The 17649-nt window shown below is 37.6% G+C and overlaps 1 protein-coding gene across 2 annotated transcripts in view; it reads right to left on the bottom strand.

Moving 5' to 3' along the window:
• The window catches only part of CHD9 (chromodomain helicase DNA binding protein 9), a 139730-nt gene that overhangs the window by 68958 nt on the left and 53123 nt on the right, over positions 1-17649 (bottom strand). For both annotated transcript variants that reach the window (XM_084905451.1, XM_084905452.1), the window contains exon 2: positions 14924-16546. In XM_084905451.1, coding sequence (XP_084761577.1) covers positions 14924-16477 — 1554 coding nt within the window. In that variant the 5' untranslated portion in view covers positions 16478-16546. The remainder of the gene's footprint in view (positions 1-14923; positions 16547-17649) is intronic.

The following is a 17649-nucleotide window of genomic DNA, read 5'->3' as shown; positions in this document are numbered from 1 at the left end:
GACTGCTATTCCTCATTTTATAGCTGAGGATACTGAGGCATAGAGAAGTGACTTGCCCAAGATCACACAGCTACTGAATGATTGAGCAGGGATTAAAAGGCAGAGGCAGCCCTAGTGGTTTGGCTCAGTGGATAGAGCATCGGCCTATGGACTTAAAAGTCCCAGGTTCGATTCCAGTCAAGGGCACATGCCAGCTTTGCGGATTGATCCCCAGCAGGGGGCATGCAGGAGACAGCCAGTTAATGACTCTCTCTCTCCATCTCTCTTCCTTCTCCCTTCCTGCCTGAAATCAATAAAAATCCTATCTAATAAAGAGGGAATATGCTAATTGATCATCACTCAATCAAAAAGATGGCTGCACCCACAGTTGAGGCCAAGTTCCCATAAGGAGCCTTAATGAGCCATCAGCAGGGACCTGAGGCTACACCCTACCCCACCCCCAAAGGGCCTGACAGGGGACCTCAGGCCATGACCCCCGCCCCGCAGGGTTTGACAGGGGACCTCATGGTGCACCCCCAGTGCTGGGTCGGGGGAACTTAGACCATGCCCCTGCCCAGCAGCGCTTGAAGGGGGGACCTCAAAGCACACACCCCAGCCCTGGTTTGGACTGGGGCTGGGGAACTTCAGGCCATGCCCCCTGTCCTGGTGCTGGGCCAGGGGACCTGAGGCTATACCGCCTGCCCGGAAGGGCTTGACAAGGGTGGGACTGGCTGGGTCTGGATCTAGCACAATTGGGGGGGGGGGGGGGGAGATGGTTAGGTCTGGGTCTCACACGATTTTGAGGTGCATGTGGTATGCCCCAGACTCTGATAGGAGGAAGGTTTTCATATACATTTTACTCATTTTCTTTCATCTCTGACACTTCTATTTTAGAGAAAGGGCAAATAGCAATATTAAATTATTTCCTCTAATTAATCCCCTTTTAATGTGCATGAATTTTGTGCACCATGTCACTAGAATATTAAAAAAAGACAGAGACAGCCTCATTATAAAAAGCATGCTCTTAATCACTATATCATATTTGGTTCAAATACCATAATTTAGAGGGACTAATTTGGACTTTCTCAAAATTGCAAAGAAACTAGCAATAAAGCTAGGATGAAATTTAGGTCTTATCACTGCCCTTTCCAAGATGTAGAAAACAACTAGATATGGAGGGGTAGGGCTGAAGAGCTGGGAGAGTCAATATTTGGTTTCTAGAATAAGTAACTGGTACAGAAGGAAAAGGAATAGGAAATTTAGTTGATAAAGGGTGTGCATGTGTGTGTGACAAGTTTAATTATTTTACACTGAATTTGAAATGGAGAGCTCCAGTAACTGGAAATTTAGAATTAGGTTCTCAGAGAGGACAGGTCTAGAATACCAAATATAGAACCTTCTGCTGTTTTCTTTCAATACCCTTAACTCACTGACATGATCCACAAAACATTGTTTCCATTTCCAAAATATCTCATTTCTGTAAAGCTTTCCAATAGATTCTATTATTTTACTCAAAATCTAAATGACTTAACATTAAATCTTAATAATAGACAACAGGAAATCTATGATTAAATATTCTTCTATTAGAATACAATATTTTAAAACTATATTCCCACATTTCAACATGGAGGTGTTAACTAAACATTTTCAATTCACACACATTCAAAGATAGCTGATAGCCTTTTTTTAATGTTATATTTTTTTTTTCCCCTTTACTGAATATGAGCACTACTCAAATTCTGTTGAACAACTTAAATGTATTTAGTTTTGTTTTCTTCTTAGTCCAGCAGTCCTGCTGTATTAAGTTTTCCAATTATTACACTGTAGTTACTTAGGAAAATATTCTCTCGTATCCACAGAAAATATACACTAAAGTCTTTGAGGGTGATGGAACATCAGCCTTTTACTTTACAAGTATTTACAAAATGAAAGAATTTCTTTGTATTTCACTTGTGGTTTTTTTCTGTAAAGTTGTCAGTCTCAAAACACCAGTTTTGTAAAAATTAAAAATAAAGACAAAAGACTTTGTCCCAAAGAACCTATATGCTAAGAAAAAAAGATAAAAAAAGATAAAGACATATATTAATATCATCTCTAAAATTTCTAAGGAAAAGAAATTATAGTATAAAGTGATATATTAATTATTTTGGTAGCAACCAGGAGGAATATATGAAAGACATGGACACATTATAATACTAGAAAAACTCGAGGATTTATGGTATGAGTGTTTTTCAAACCACAGGTCATGACCTAAAAGCAAGACATGTTATAAATTCAGTGTGGTCAGACTAGCATTAAAAAATGAAATAGATGAGAATGATAAAAGATGGTGTCTAACCCTTATGAATGTTAACTCTTACAAAATCAGAAAGTTTTCATACCACCCGTTATCTTCTTTCCTTTCATGAAAGAATGAAGCAAAGAGATTTTGGCAAGAAAGCAGAGGTGTTAAAATCTGAGGGGGAACTCAGGTCCTTCGCTCTTGGTGGAATAATTTCCCTACCTACTCTGCCCCCACACTGGGGAATTCACCCATTTGAAATATTTCAGTTGTATACAAATACTAAAAATTGTTGGATTACCAGTGTGTGGACTTAAGTGGAAATTACAAACTTCACAAGAGGAGGAGGAATGGTCACATGGTGCTCCACATCTACTATGGAGAGCACAGCTTCCTCTCTCGGGGGAAAAAGTAGATAGAAAAATAGAAGTTCTAGCTCACTACTTTAAAATATGAAGGAATAAAAGGTCTCAAATAATTAAAACAGATATAATTCCTTAATAAGAATAAAACTCAGAACAAGGAGTTTTCAACAACACGGATAACACTGCACTGTAGCTAAACATCTTCCCAGCTGTCTCAGGAGACAGGCCTCTCAGGCTTCAGGCCTGGAGGACCAGGTGGATGGAGGTCCATTAGAGGAGAATGCAAAACAGGAAAGACACAGCAAGCCTTGCACACACACTGCAGAGAAAGTAACAGAAGAAAACCACCAGGGAAACCCCAAAACTAGAAGTTTAAGGAGCTAGCAGATAAAAAGAACTAATGAGGAAACAAAAAGAAACTACAAGATGAGGATCAGGAAAAAGTGGTGACAGGAAAGGGTTAAGTGCTCTGCAGTGAAAAGCAAAGTAAATATCTCAAAGTAATGTGATATTATAAAGCTAACTTACAAGACATTTTAGTTCCCTTAAACTGTTTATGGTAAGCCATTGTGCTAGCTTTTAATCTCCTCAAGAAGAATCGTACTAATTATATAGTTTAAAATTCATCTTAAAGGAGTCTTCCAAAAACAAGAAATTTGTAGTTAATCTCAGTAATGTGTCAAACATTAGTGTGGTGACTTCTTTTGTTTTTTATTTATTGCACATGATTTCCCAAGGCCCACAATCCTCCACAAGCTACCTATAAGACTTGCTTTTAAAGAGAAAAGGGGCAAAAATTGATCAAGAGTGTATTATAAATCTGTCAGAATTCTTCTGAGTTTTACTCTTAGATTTGCTTTCAGAGTTTTTGATGAAGTGAAGCAATAATTTTTCCCCCCACTTTCTTCACATCTGTAAACTGCCATGTTCACAATAAATGGCTTATTTTCATCCTGTGACTTGTGTAGTACGCAGGTTTCTACCTGTAGCTAACAAAGACATTAATTTTTTAAGTATCATAAATTTTGAATCTTACATTAAAAAGGTAATACTATGAAAAGTATTGCTTTATCTTAATCATCCACAGAGCAGGTTAGGCAAATAGTGGATTCTCATAAAAGTTCTGTATTTTTTAAATCAGATTTATTACATGACTTACAGGAAACAGAGAGAGAAAGGAATGTGTTGTAATCCACAACATCCAGAATGTGGGAAACTCTGTAAGTGGCTCTGTTTCTTCAGCAAAGAAAATGTAAGAAACAAAACAAAGAGTTCAGAACTATAAATTAAAAAAATACTCAAGACTAAATGTAATGCCAAAATAATAACAACAAATAGAAGAAAAAAAAGGGCCACTTAAATATCAACCAACTATAATATGTGCTCCCCGCCCCCCCCCTTTTTTTTACAAAACAAATAAAATCTTTAAAAAAATACAATGTGGCCCTTCTTTTAATTTCAACAAGTATACGTTAACTGTAAAAATACATTTACTAAACTACAAGGGAAGCTTCAACTTTGGCTATATGACTATTAAAGTAGTATAATTGTATTTCAGGTGTGAAACTAATTTTGTGTTGTCTTAAATACAAAAATCTTTGTGTTATTAGATATGTAAATTGAAACATTTACATATGAAGTGGTGATTAGCAGGACAAGAAAGCTAGATGCATGTTGGAAGAAAGATAAGCAAGTAAGACTGAAAAGCAATGGGTTAGATTATCAAGTGTCATAAATCACCTATAATAATAAAAGTGTAATATGCTAATTAGACCGGATGCCCTTCTGGAGGACCTTCCGGATGAAGCCAGGGCTGTGAGGGAAGCAAGTGCCAGTAGCTGGGGAGAGGAAGGCCTACTCTTGCACAAATTTCGTGCATCAGGCCTCTAGTGGTAAAACATCTGAACTTTATGCTGAAAGAATTAAGGAATCAGTAAATAATCACATATAGAGAAATAACGGGATCAGATTTTTATATCAAAATAAATATAGCTGAATACTTGATGACAAATTTATTTATTTATGAAAAAGTCATACATGAAATAAAAACATGTAATAGTCAACCATCTATTATTGTATATCAGTTTGTGTTGCTTTTTCAATACTGTATTGTTCAAAAGTTCATCTATTACATCCAAACACAAGTATATTTTTAAAACCACAAAACCTCACCCAAATTCACTAATGACTGACAACACTAAATATATCGAATTCATCAGTCCCTAAATTACCCGTAAAACTGAAAGCTATTCAAAACATATATAAAAGGCTAATATGCAAAGTGTCCCCTTGGGAATTTGACTGGGGCCACCAAGCCAGCAGGGGGAGCTGTTGGGGGCAATTAGGCTGGTGGGGGGGAGGGGCAGTGAGGGGTGACTAGACTGGCGGGGCGGGGGGAAAGTTGGGGGCAACCAGGCCAAAGGGGGCAGTTTAGGGGTGACCAGGCTGCAGAGGGTGGAAGTTGGGGGTTACCAGGCCAGCAGGGAGGGCAGTAAGGAATGATCAGGCAGGCAGGCAGGTGAGCAATTAGGAGCCAGTGGTCCAGGATTGTGAGAGGAATGTCTGACTGCCGGTTTAGGCCTGGGGATCGGGCATAAACCCACAGTCGGATATCCCCCAAGGGGTCCTGGATTGGAGAGGGTACAGGCTGGGTTGAGGGGACCCCTCCCCCATGCATGAATTCCATGCACCAGGCCTCTAGTAAATAAATAAAGATATATACTACCGCGTTTCCCCGAAAATAAGACCTAGCACAACTTTGGGAGAAAAAATTAATATAAGACATTGTCTTATTTTCGAGGAAACAGGGTATAACTATTCCATTGCGACCCCTTCCTTCCCCAGATGTTTATGAACTATACCTCTAAGATGAAGTTAAGACACATACACTGAAAAGATATATCACAAAGTCAAAATGGTGGTTTGCTCTGGAAGGGAGTAGGGATTTCAATGGTTAGCCATTATATGTGGTTTTTTTAATTAAAAAAAGATTTAAAACAAATATTACATATGTTAAAACTATGTGGTGGGTTTATGGCTGTTACAATGCTGCTAATTTTTATATTTTAGCATGGTCAGAAGTAGCAACATATAGGTTTATGTTGATTCAAAGCTTAGTCTAGAAATTAATAGTTTAAATGGTTACAATATTTCCAATTCTAATAGCTTTTAAAAAGATACTATGTAGTAGATGAATGGCTGTTGAGTGTAATGTTGAAAGGACCTATGGCCATAAAACAAATACAAGGTTAGTTAATATATATAGTCTCACATATATACATATACTAGGTAAGTTGGGGGGGGGGGGGGGAGTCAAAAGTTACACACAGATAGTTTGATGGCATCAGCACCCCCTATCCCCTGATTGTATTAGGGCCAACGGTATATTCACACATTCATACACATATTAATTGAAAATACTTAATCTTATTGGTGATTTATAATTCTGAATAATAAACTGTTATAAAAGGTGGTATTTTAATACATTTAATGTTTTATTAATAGGATTAAGGATATTCTGTATAAATTTTCATTTAAAATACTGACAAAAATAAATTCATTTTTTCTAAATATATTTTATTGATTTTTTTTAAAGAGAGGAAGGGAGAGGGAGATAGTTAGAAACATTGATGAGAGAGAAACATCCATCAGCTGCCTCCTGCACACCCCCTACTGGGGATGTGCTCGCAACTAAGGCACATGCGCTTGACCAGAATCGAACCTGGAACCCCTCAGTCCGCAGGCTGATGCTCTATACACTGAGCCAAACTGGTTAGGGCTCATTTCTTCATTTAATTAGGGTAGATTTTTTTTCCTTTATAGCTCAAATTACTTTGTACATTTAAATGTTTATTACTAAAATAGCTTTCAAGTATTTATAATCTTTCTCATTCTTCTTTCACTTCAAGATAAAAGAAATCTTTTTTTTTTTTTTTAATCTTCACCTGAGGATATTTTTCCATTGATTTTCAGAGAGAGTGGAAGAGAAAGGGAAAGATGGAGAGAAATATCAATGTGAGAGAAACACATCGACTGGTTGCCTCCTGCACACGCCCTGACCAGAATCAAACTCGGGACCCTATGATCCACAGGCCAATGTTCCCTTCACTGAGCCAAACCAGCCAGAGTAAAAAAAAAAAAAATCTAACAGAGATCCTTAGCAACTCATCGTCTTTCTCAAATTATGCAAAATCCCTTTTAACTTCCCCCAGTCTTAGCCAGCATTTTCCCTGAAGAAAAAATAAATTCAGAAAGCACATTAAAACAGAGGTAAGGTAACAGATTCTAAGAACGACAGAGGGGGAACTCATAGCTATTTACAGATAGATCCCTGTACTTCAAAGGACAACCTGATAAGAAAATATGCAAAAAAACCCCACAAAACTGTATGCCAGGCTTAACTACTAATTTTTTAAATGACCCTTCCCCAGTGCCAAGAGAATGTGCTAGCCTCCCTCTCCTAGAACACGCTCCAGGTGCACAGAAATCTCCACCTGACAGTCTCCCACCCACTTGCAGAGGCGGCCTGGCTCTGTGTCTACTACGAGACTTGTTCTCTCAAGGAATTCCTTGTTTGGCAAGGAATACACACTGCCCGTATGCGCCTGCATGGGCCAGAGAGAGAGTGAGAGAAAGGTGGGGCTTGGCTATGGAGGCGGAGGAGTCCAGCGTTCAGAGGCCCTGGAGGTGCAGGATGGAAGCGGACAGAAATGGAATGTGAATGTGGCCCACTTCTGCCACACTCTGGATGTGGGACTCCAGAGAGTCCAATAATCCTAAATCCAAACCAGGACTTCTGTTTGTCAAGGAAGAAGGATAGAACATATTTAAGAATTTACTGGCTTTATACACAACATTTAAATATTTTGACATACAGTATGAGAGCTTCCATTTGTACTCTTCCTGAGACTCACAAATATTAGGACAAGCCTGCATAAAAATGAGTTAAGAAACAGTTATGTAAGAAAAAGGAACTAGGATTAGGGAATCTCTTTTATGCTATGTCACTAAAAAGCTATACAGACTACATAGATATCTGGGCCTCTACAACTGTAAACTTTAAAACTTGATTTATGATTAAAGTTCCTCCTAGTTCTAAAAATAAGTTTTTAAAATCCCTTAGAGCAAGAAATTATTAAATAACGAGTAGACTTTATAATTTATAAAGCACTTTCAAATTCACTGTTATCACATTTACTAATCAGAAATGCCAACAATATAGAAATACACGTTACAGATGAGAAAACTGCAGAGAAGGTACCTTGCCTAAGACTGCTATAATGGTAGAAGGCATGGTCAAGACTTGAACCCAGTTCACTTGACTCTAAATTCAGTGTTTTTCCCACTTTATCAAAGAGACTTACACATGAAAGCTCACTTTCAAAAGGTTAGCTGTCCAACACTGGAACTGAGAAACAAATGACTGATGCCAAAAACAAAGATGAAAACGACCTAATTCCTCTCTTTCACAAACAGCTCATTTGTCCGATGACAAAAACTCAAGCAATCAACTTCTGAGTCATTATGGCTCAATTCAGTAAGCGATACAACCACATGAGTAACATGAAAGTGCTGAAAGCATATGATGTAATGTAACAAACTTGATAGCGTTTTTTAAAATAAAATACAGTTAACACTTTGGAAATCAGATTACCTGATTAAAAAAAAGTGATGATTCCTTAAATACTTCAATATCTAAAATTACTATGGTTTAACTTGAAATTATAAAATTATTTTATAACATTATATAATTATTTAAACAATTAAGTAAAAATACTAACTTATGTATCACAAAATCGTAACTTCTTTATCTTTTCTCAATACCTACTTTCTCAAATCTGTGCTCAAGTTTTGGGTCTGTGACTTACAAGCTACTGTACCTTGAGTCTGGTTTCTATATTTATAAATTAAGATGTCTCCAGTAACATCATAAGATTATTGTGAGGATAAGATGTGTTGACATAAAAAGTACCTAGCACAATGGTCTGGGATAAGGCTGGGGCTTACCAAACAATTGTTGAATAAATGAAAATTTTGCGGGAGTTTCCCCCCAAAAAAATTGTTGAGTTTATTTAAATCACTTAAGTATACATTATTGAGAAATCTGAAACCATAAGGTCCAAAAGCCCAACTCTAATCATTTCACTCCAGCCCACTAGGTAATTCCTAGCATGAGAAGCAGAAGAGACTAAGCAAAAATGATTTTTCTGCTCAAAGGTAAGATACTCAAACTTTTTTTTTATAATGTGAAGTCATAAAATAATAGAACAGCCGAAACCGGTTTGGCTCAATGGATAGAGCGTCGGCTTGGAGACTGAAAGGTCCCGGGTTCGATTCCGGTCGAGGGCATGTACCTTGGTTGCGGGCATATCCCCAGTAGGGGGTGTGCAAGAGGCAGCTGATCGATGACTCTCTCCCATCGATGTTTCTAACTCTCTATCTCTCTCCCTTCCTCTCTGTACAAAATCAATAAAATATATTTTTTTAAAAATAAAATAATAAAACAATCCCTTGTTAATTCTTTAAATATTTTCTAATTGGCCTCATGGCTTATAGGCTGAATAATGGCCCCCAAAGATTCAACTGCCTAATCTCCCAAATCCCTGAATGTTACATTACATGGCAAGGGGGAATTCAGATTGCAGATAGAATTAAGGCTGTTAATCAGCTGATCTTAAAATGGAGGAGTTTATCCTAGATTATCTCAAGGGTAGGTGGAAGAAAAAGGCGGAAGAGAGCCATGTAATGAGAGGACGACTCTATCAGCCATTGCTGGAGTTGAAGACAGAAGGAGACACAAGCACAGAATGTGGGCAGCCTCCATAAACTGGCAAAAGCAAGAAAATGAATTCTCTCCTAGACTTCTAGAAAGGAATGCAGCCCTGCCAATGCCTTGATGTGAGATCCATTTCAGAATTCTGACTTTCAGGACTATAAGATAGTTTATGTTCTTTAAAAACACCAAATTTGTGACAATTTGTTACAACAGTAGTAAGTAACTGATACCTGTCTATAGATTATGTCCAGCTTCAATAATCACATACTCTAAGGCAACAGAGGGTGATGTGGGCGCCAGAGTCCTAATGCTCACATCTGAATCCTTGGTGTGCCATTTACCAGGTGTCTGACCCTGAGCACGCATTTAATCACCCTATCCTTCAAGCCCTTATTGGGAAAACATTAAATGGTAATATCTACCTCAGGCTTGTTCTTAAGATTAAATGAGAAAATACATGTAAAGCCACAAACATGAGTATAGCTGCTAAATATTCATGGTTATTTGTACTTATCTATATATGTAAAAGCCTAAGCAATCGGCCAACCCTCCCATTGGCAGGCTGCCCAGTAGCTATGATGTACAATAACCACCAGAGGGCAGATGCAGGAGCTGCCAAGCTGCAGTCACTTGGCAGCAGTGGTTCTCAGATGTTGCACCCGGAACCAGAGAGGAGGGAGCCTGATTCCAGGGTGCATCACTTGAGAAACACCCTCTTGCAACCTGGATCCCCTCAGGGAATGTCAGAGCCGGTTTTGACCCAATACCCGCAGGCCAGACTGAAGGACCCTACCAGTGCATGAATCCATGCACGGGGCCTCTAGTCATAATTATGCAAGTTTTCAAAGGGAAGTATGTACATTTACCTTGATTTTCTAAGAATATGTCATAGAAGCATACTTTATCTGGAAAGATATTCATCACAGTACCCACTTCCAAAATAAACTGGTTTAACAAATTATGGTATTCTGCATTATAAATTACTAAAGGCCAGGTGCACGGATTCCTGCACTGGTGGGGTCCCTCAGCCTGGCCTTCCCCTCTTGCAATCCAGGGCCCCCTCGGGGGAGATGTCAGATTAACGGTTTCAGTCCGATCCCTGCAGGACAGGCCAAGGGACCCCACTGGTGCACTAATCTGTGCACCGGGCCTCTAGTATGCATATAAGATCTTTGTTTAACCTCTTCCTTCCCTCCTTCCTTCTGAGACTCATCAGTCTGTTCCATGTTTCCATGCCTGCAGGTTGAGAATCTGCCCTCTGATGGTCAGTGTGCATCACAGCTACTAGTCAAACGGTCACAAACAATAGTTTTTAGACACTGGACATCCAGCAACCCATGACAGTCATCCCTAAGAGAATGCAAGCAAATGAGCAGGGCTGGCAAGGGGCGTGTTTCTCAGCTGCAGAACAGGAGAGCAGAACTCCTGGTGAAATCTCACAGCACCCCTGAGTTGAAGAGACAAAGCTTGAAGTCCAGGGAAGCCAAGGAGGCTAGTCTCTGGGGGAAGGTGTGGAGGGGAAAGAGCTTCCCAGGGAAGATCTCCAGAGATCTTCAGAAGATCCCCTCTTGAGGCTCAGATAAGTAACTGACCAGCTACCAGTTTGCAAAGCAACTACCCAAGGCCCAGGAAAAAACTGCCTGAAAGGACCTGAGATCTCTCCAAGGCCAGGCATAGTCATCTTTCCATAGCCATAGTGAACAGCCTTCTATTTCACCAGGCACTGGATAGAAAACATGGCTATCGGGTCAGCAGTAGGAGGAAATTGGCCCTAGACTATACACTGCTCTAGTCCAGTCTAACGAAGTTTCAAAAACAGATCTTATTAAGATACACCAATTTTCCAAGAAACTGCGTTCCAAAACAAAAACTCAAGAATATTTCTGGAATGTAAAACTTGGCATCACTCAACAAGGAAAAACTCACAATGTGTTCCTCCATTCAAAAATTTTCTAGCATGCAAAAAAAGCAGGACTATACCAACCTACATTGGGGATAGGAGGGGGGTGGGGGGGGAAATCAATCAATAGAATCAGACTGAGAAATGACACAGAGAATAGACTTAGTTTATAATTAATTTAAGTAGCTAAAAAAAAAAAAAAAAGGGCCCTGCTTTCTTGGCTCTGCCATTCACAAAAGCAATGGACCTCAGTTGTATATTATATGTACATGATATAATATGTATCTGAATAATCAAATAATTGCAGGCTGCCAAAACATTATGAAACATAAAGCTAATCTAGAAACTTAGAAGAAAACTTACTTTTAAACAGATGGGTCAAATCACTCATTCCCAAACACTAAAGGGCTAAGTGAAAGTGTGAAAGTGCTAGAAACCGACAACTGAAATTGAATCAGAAATGCACAGAGAACAGCTCTGAAATTCTAACAGACCAATGGGGAAGGAGGACAATTTTCAATTTGAGCTCTTCAAATGCTAAGGATCATCTTATCCATTTTTGAGCCTAGTACACCCGGCAGGCATCTAGTAAATACTGAACAAATAAAAGCAGTTAAAATGCAACATTTCCAAAACACAGTTACATAATAAAATTCAATCATTCACAACTATACACTCCTTGCATAATTTGTAATACCTTGCATAATAAATGTGCAAGGTATTACTTGCACAGTTGACTATAGCAAATTACCAGATTTTATTAAACTGAGAAGTACAGTCCAAGCCTCCTCCTGTGTCTTACTACATTTGCCCATGTTACCCACACCATCTTGTATTAAGATAATTCCTTAATTTAAAATCATTTCAGTCCTATTACCCAGAGAAACCTGATCACCCATATAAGTATTCCAAAGACATTTTATGTTTGGAATAAAGTTTAATGGCTCAGTAGCCCCTAACACATTATTTTCAATTTCAGACATTATACTAAGAGGTGTACTAAGAGTACACCTCTCCCACTGAATGACACCAGCCAGGGCCCAAATATCACTCAATACAAATAAAGAAACTTGAGAACAGACTTTCAAGTAAATCAAAAAAATATTCCAAACTGCCCTATACCAATATTTGAACATACTAATAAACAAACTTTGAAACAAAAAGGTGAGACTTATGAAAGGCTTCTTATGATGGGTATGAAAAGAATTTCTCTTAAGACAGTACTATCACTATGCTTGTATTAAGGGCTACTTCAGTTAGTTATATTTATCCTCCATTTATTCCAACTCTATTTAAGGGATTCTTACTTCTTTGTAAACCCAGAACATGTTTAGAAAAACATGAATTAAAGAAATTTAAATGACAAGATTTTAGAATAATAAAATTAAGAAAAGAAGTTTATAAATTTCAAGCTTCTTAATGTTAATTATATGCCATACACATTGATTAGTCAAACTAGTCAGAAATCAACATACATAGTGAATATATGACACTAGAGTCAAATCAGCAGAGTTTTTTCCAAGGTCCAACTAAGATGCCAGATTCTCTTCCAGTAGAGGGAGCAAAATCATAATATTCTACTCAGGCCACAGCAAGAAGGGGAGGGGAAGGTTTACAAGTACCTTTTAAAATCTACTTAGACATTTTAGAAAATGTAATAAAAATACCATTTGAAACAGAACTAAAATCAACCCAAAGGAAAAGATAAAGGCTTTATCTTCTTCAAACACTTCAAGGCTTTGAAATGAGAAAATGGTCCCTAGATATTTAATTTCAAGAAATATTGCATATTTCATTGTTCACCAAATTTCACAGGTAACCAAGGTATTGAAATACTAAGAATCCTTATTTTTAAGAGATTACAGAAAACGATAAAATATTACATTAAATACATCTTCACAATATATGAATATATTCACATGACAAGAACTATAGGAAACAAAAAAAGTGTATTTCACTACCCTAAAAACAATCTATTCTTTCCAATATTTTTTCACATTCATATTTTCATACTGTGATAAAAACATTTTATTAAGCACTCACTACATACTAGGCATGGTTCTAAGCACTGTTACATGTTCTATCTCTTATAGTCCTTACCAAAGCCCTATTAGATCCTATTCTTATTACTCATTTACAGATGAAGCAAGTGAATCACATAGAAATTATATAAATGGCTAAAAGTCACAAGTTATTAAGCAACAGGAGCCAAGATTCTAACCCAAGTAGTCTGGTACCAAAGCCTATACTTTTTTCTTTTTCTTTTTTTTTTTTTTTAATATATTTTTATTGATTTCAGAGAGGAAGGGAGAGGGGGAACGAGAGAGAAACATCAATGATGAGAGAGAATCATTGATCAGCTGCCTCCTGCACACCCTCTGGGGATTGAGCCTGCAACCTGGGCATGTGCCCTTGACTGGAATTGAACCCGAGACCCTTCAGTCCACAGGCCGATGCTCTACCCACTGAGCGAAATCAGGTAGAGCCAGAGCTTATAATCTTAACCACTTCACTGTGATTGTAATTTTGAATTATGCTTTTCCCCTGCTATTCACATATTCTTAGTGTCAGTCTTTAAAGTCTTTTTAATGCCTAATTGAAATCTGATATGGAGATGATAAATCATCTGCTGCTATCAGTTGTCCCTTATAGATATAGTAAGATAAATATCTTTGTGTACGTATAACTTTTCTATGTTTGGATTATTGTAATAAAGTATTTTGATACTCAATTATACCATTCAATTTCTTTCCAAAGTATTTGTATCAATGAACAAATATAAGTTCCAATTTCACCCTAAGTTTTAATTATTTAAGTTTCAATTTCATCATAAATTTGCCAACATTCAGCAATAACATTAAAAATATTTTTCTAATAGGTGAAAACAAAAGCACGCTGCAAACTAAATTATTAAAGGTGCATATTATTCTGAGTGTTTGCTAATTCAATTTCTTCTTTTGTGAATTTCAACTTATATGCTTTATCTAGTTATCAACTTAAAAGTTTGCGTATGGCCCAGCTAGTGTGGCTCAATAGTTAAGCACTGACCCATGAACCAAGAGTTTACCAGTTTGATTCCCTTGTCAGGGCACATGCCTGGACTGCAGGCTCAATCCCCAGTGGGGGGGGTGCAGGAGGCAGATAATCAATGTCTCTCTCTCTCATTGATGTTTCTTATCTCTCTCTCCCTTCCTCTCTCTCTAAAATCAATAAAACATATTAAAGTTTGCTTACCAATTTATATGAATGTTTTGTAAGAATATTAACCCTATATCCATCATATGCAATAAAATGTTCCCAATCTATAGTTTTCCATTTTAATGGTTATTAAGTTTTTATTTTTTTATAATAAATATTTTAGTTAAAGGCAATCATAGTTGAAAGTTACAAGAGGTCTTAAAACCTTATAATTTTCTAAATATAAGAGTCCATTGCTTTGGGCATATCAATGAAATTAATTTCAAATGTAACTCTGTTAAAGCAATAGAAAGCTGTCAAAATCTGCATATTGACTTAATAGGACCACTGAGTTTAACCAATTTTGATTATGTCTCATATGAAATGAACATAGCGAGAAAGCCCAAGCCAACCTTTCCCGAATTACCAAAATAAAAGCTTCATACCTGTCGCTGTAAACATAGGCGATTCCTGTCATGTAAATGCTGATGATTAGACAGTGATGAATGCCAGCTCCGAGCCTGAGAATGAAACTGAGTTTGAGCCATATCAGAAGGCCGTGTTACCAGATGTGAAGTAAAGTGCCGATCAAGGTCATGATCTAAAACATGACTTGAATTATCTTGCCCAAATGCTGACTCATCAAACTGGGGAAGGAGACCCTCCTGAAGGAGGTCCTCTGGATCCAGTCCTGTGAATGGCTCAGCTTGAGATTCCACTTGATGAAGTAAATTCTCTTCCAAAGATGGAAAGCCATTAGTTTCAACATGATCATTGAAATGGGCCATTTGCGTTCCTGAGTCAACAGGATCCTGGAAGTTCACGTGCACAGGCGATAATTTTGAATTGTTGTAATTACCCTGAGGATGTGATGAATGCAACATTTGGAAATTACTTGAATTCAGTGACGTATTGGGACTGAGCATATGCTGAGCAGATTCTTGCTTGATTCCCCTGTGAGGTGAAAAGGAGTTGCTTCCAGAAAAATCAGATAGCGTCTGATTTGTATGATTGGGTGCAAGAGCTGCAGAGGACTGGAGAAGACTGTTTGGTGACACGTGATTACTAGAAAAGGAATAATGTGAAGAAAACTGCTGAGAGTTACTGACAGAACAAGAAGTCATATTTGGAGAAGGTCCATTAAAATTGCCTTCTTGCCGGTTGCTACACTTGAGAAAGTGTACTGAAGGATTTGACGTTTGAGAAAACTGTTGCATCAAGAGAGACTGTTGTGAAGTAGATGCATTGGTAATCTGTGGTGGGTGGTTGACACTGACTCTGTGTGGACCAGAAACATTAACATCCATAAAATTTTTAGACTGGCTGAGAGAATTTTGCCCTGGGTTAAGATTATTCCTGTTTTGTTGCGAGCGCAGTGAAGTGCACTGTGTGTGTTGTTCATTGGCCTGAAATAAGGCAAAGTCATGGTGTGCCACAAAGCTTTTGTTTTGATGCATAGAGTGAGAATGTCCTTGTTGGTGAAAAGGAGACCCATCCTGATTTGAAATGCTAGTAGCCGTCTGATGGCCCCACATTGGACTGCCATCTGCTACATCTGGAAATAAACCATTGGGTTGGTTTTGGGGGTGGATCGGAGAGCAATTAAACTGAGAGTGTGGAGATAACACATGTTCAGCTGGGCTACCAAAAGACTGATTAACCTGATGAAATTTCATTGAATCAAACTGACTTAATTGTTCATAATCCGTCATCTTCTGATGCGTTGGAGTACCTTGAACATGGTTCAATGAGTCTATGTGCAAAGGTTCAAATTCTGCACCCAAGTTCAATTCATCAACTAGGGAAACAGGTCCTGGTTGTACAAATGCATCATCTGACAAACCTTCTAAGGTCTCACTAAAAAGATTGGCATCATCAAAAAAGTCCATCATTGGATCTGTCATCTTGAAAAATTCAGTAACAATCTGAGTTGTTTGTTCCAAATGAAGTATATTCCACTTCTCTGTAGTAGATATTATTGGATCATTTTCAAAGGTCATCGACTAATCCGAAACAGGCCAATGTTCATTACTGCTCTGGGTAATGACATGTCATGAAATGTCAGAATCCTAGAAAAATAAAAACAAAAGCAATTAAAGTTTAATAATGAATACTCATTAAAGTTGTATAAAGTTTACATATGATTTAAAAACATAAAACCTCAGTACACTATTGACTGATAGAATACTTTATTGCAAATAGCTCATTAATATTCTATATAAGAAAAAAATGCTGGTAAAGACATGACAATATGCACTTAAAAGTAATAATTCATACTACCTCATTTTGAAGTTCACATATTGTAAGAGAATGTAAACTTGAGAATGGTATGTCAGACTCTCTCCCACACCATGAAATGGCCATCATTCCCTAAATAAATATATATTTATTATACTTTAAAGTTACATCTTTTTAAGAAAGCTGACATGAGATCCTCAAATTGATGTTTCTCTCACTCATTTTTTTAAAATGTTATAATGTAAAACAAAACCTCTTGATCCTTAATAGATACTCCATTATGATTCGGAAGCAATCTTTTAAGCAATATTTCATTTTTATTATTCTAAGAATGCCCTCATTAAACTGTGTACTTTAAAATCTAAATAGCTTTTTTTATGTTATATATATATTTCACACACACACACACACACACACACAACTCAGTGATACAATTTAAAGTTTAATTCCATTATCTCTCAAAGAATCCTCCTTTCACTGATAATTCCTTCTACAAGGGGCCTTACAAGCATAGCTGTTAAAAGTATAGACTCTGCAAATATCCTGGTTAGGTTGGAATCCTGGCTTCATCACTGATTCACTATGTAATCTTACACAAGTCACATTTCATAGTTACGTCCATCGCCATCTCCCATTTATTTATATAAAAAACAGTTCCATCAGATGTGCTTTGTGCTTTTTATTATTTACCACAAGGTCAGGAATTATCTTTCTTTTAAATGTTTTTACTGTTTCACTTAATCACTGCTGTGCATGTGCTCCATGTTAGCGACGTAGGTGCTCATGTAGGTGGGTTCCGACTTATGGCGAAAATCGCATTATGTCACGCCACAGGAACATAATGGCTCACAGAACCCGCCCCCGCCTCTCCCCACTCCGACCTCCGATGTAACCCAAATACCTACTATATTTTGTTTGTTTCTCCCAAAGCCTT

Source organism: Pipistrellus hanaki (assembly GCF_964339955.1).
Source record: "Pipistrellus hanaki genome assembly, chromosome: 15".
Taxonomy (NCBI): Eukaryota; Metazoa; Chordata; class Mammalia; order Chiroptera; family Vespertilionidae; genus Pipistrellus; species Pipistrellus hanaki.
Note: the sequence above shows the minus strand (reverse complement) of the source record. Positions and strands in the feature narration are given on the sequence as shown.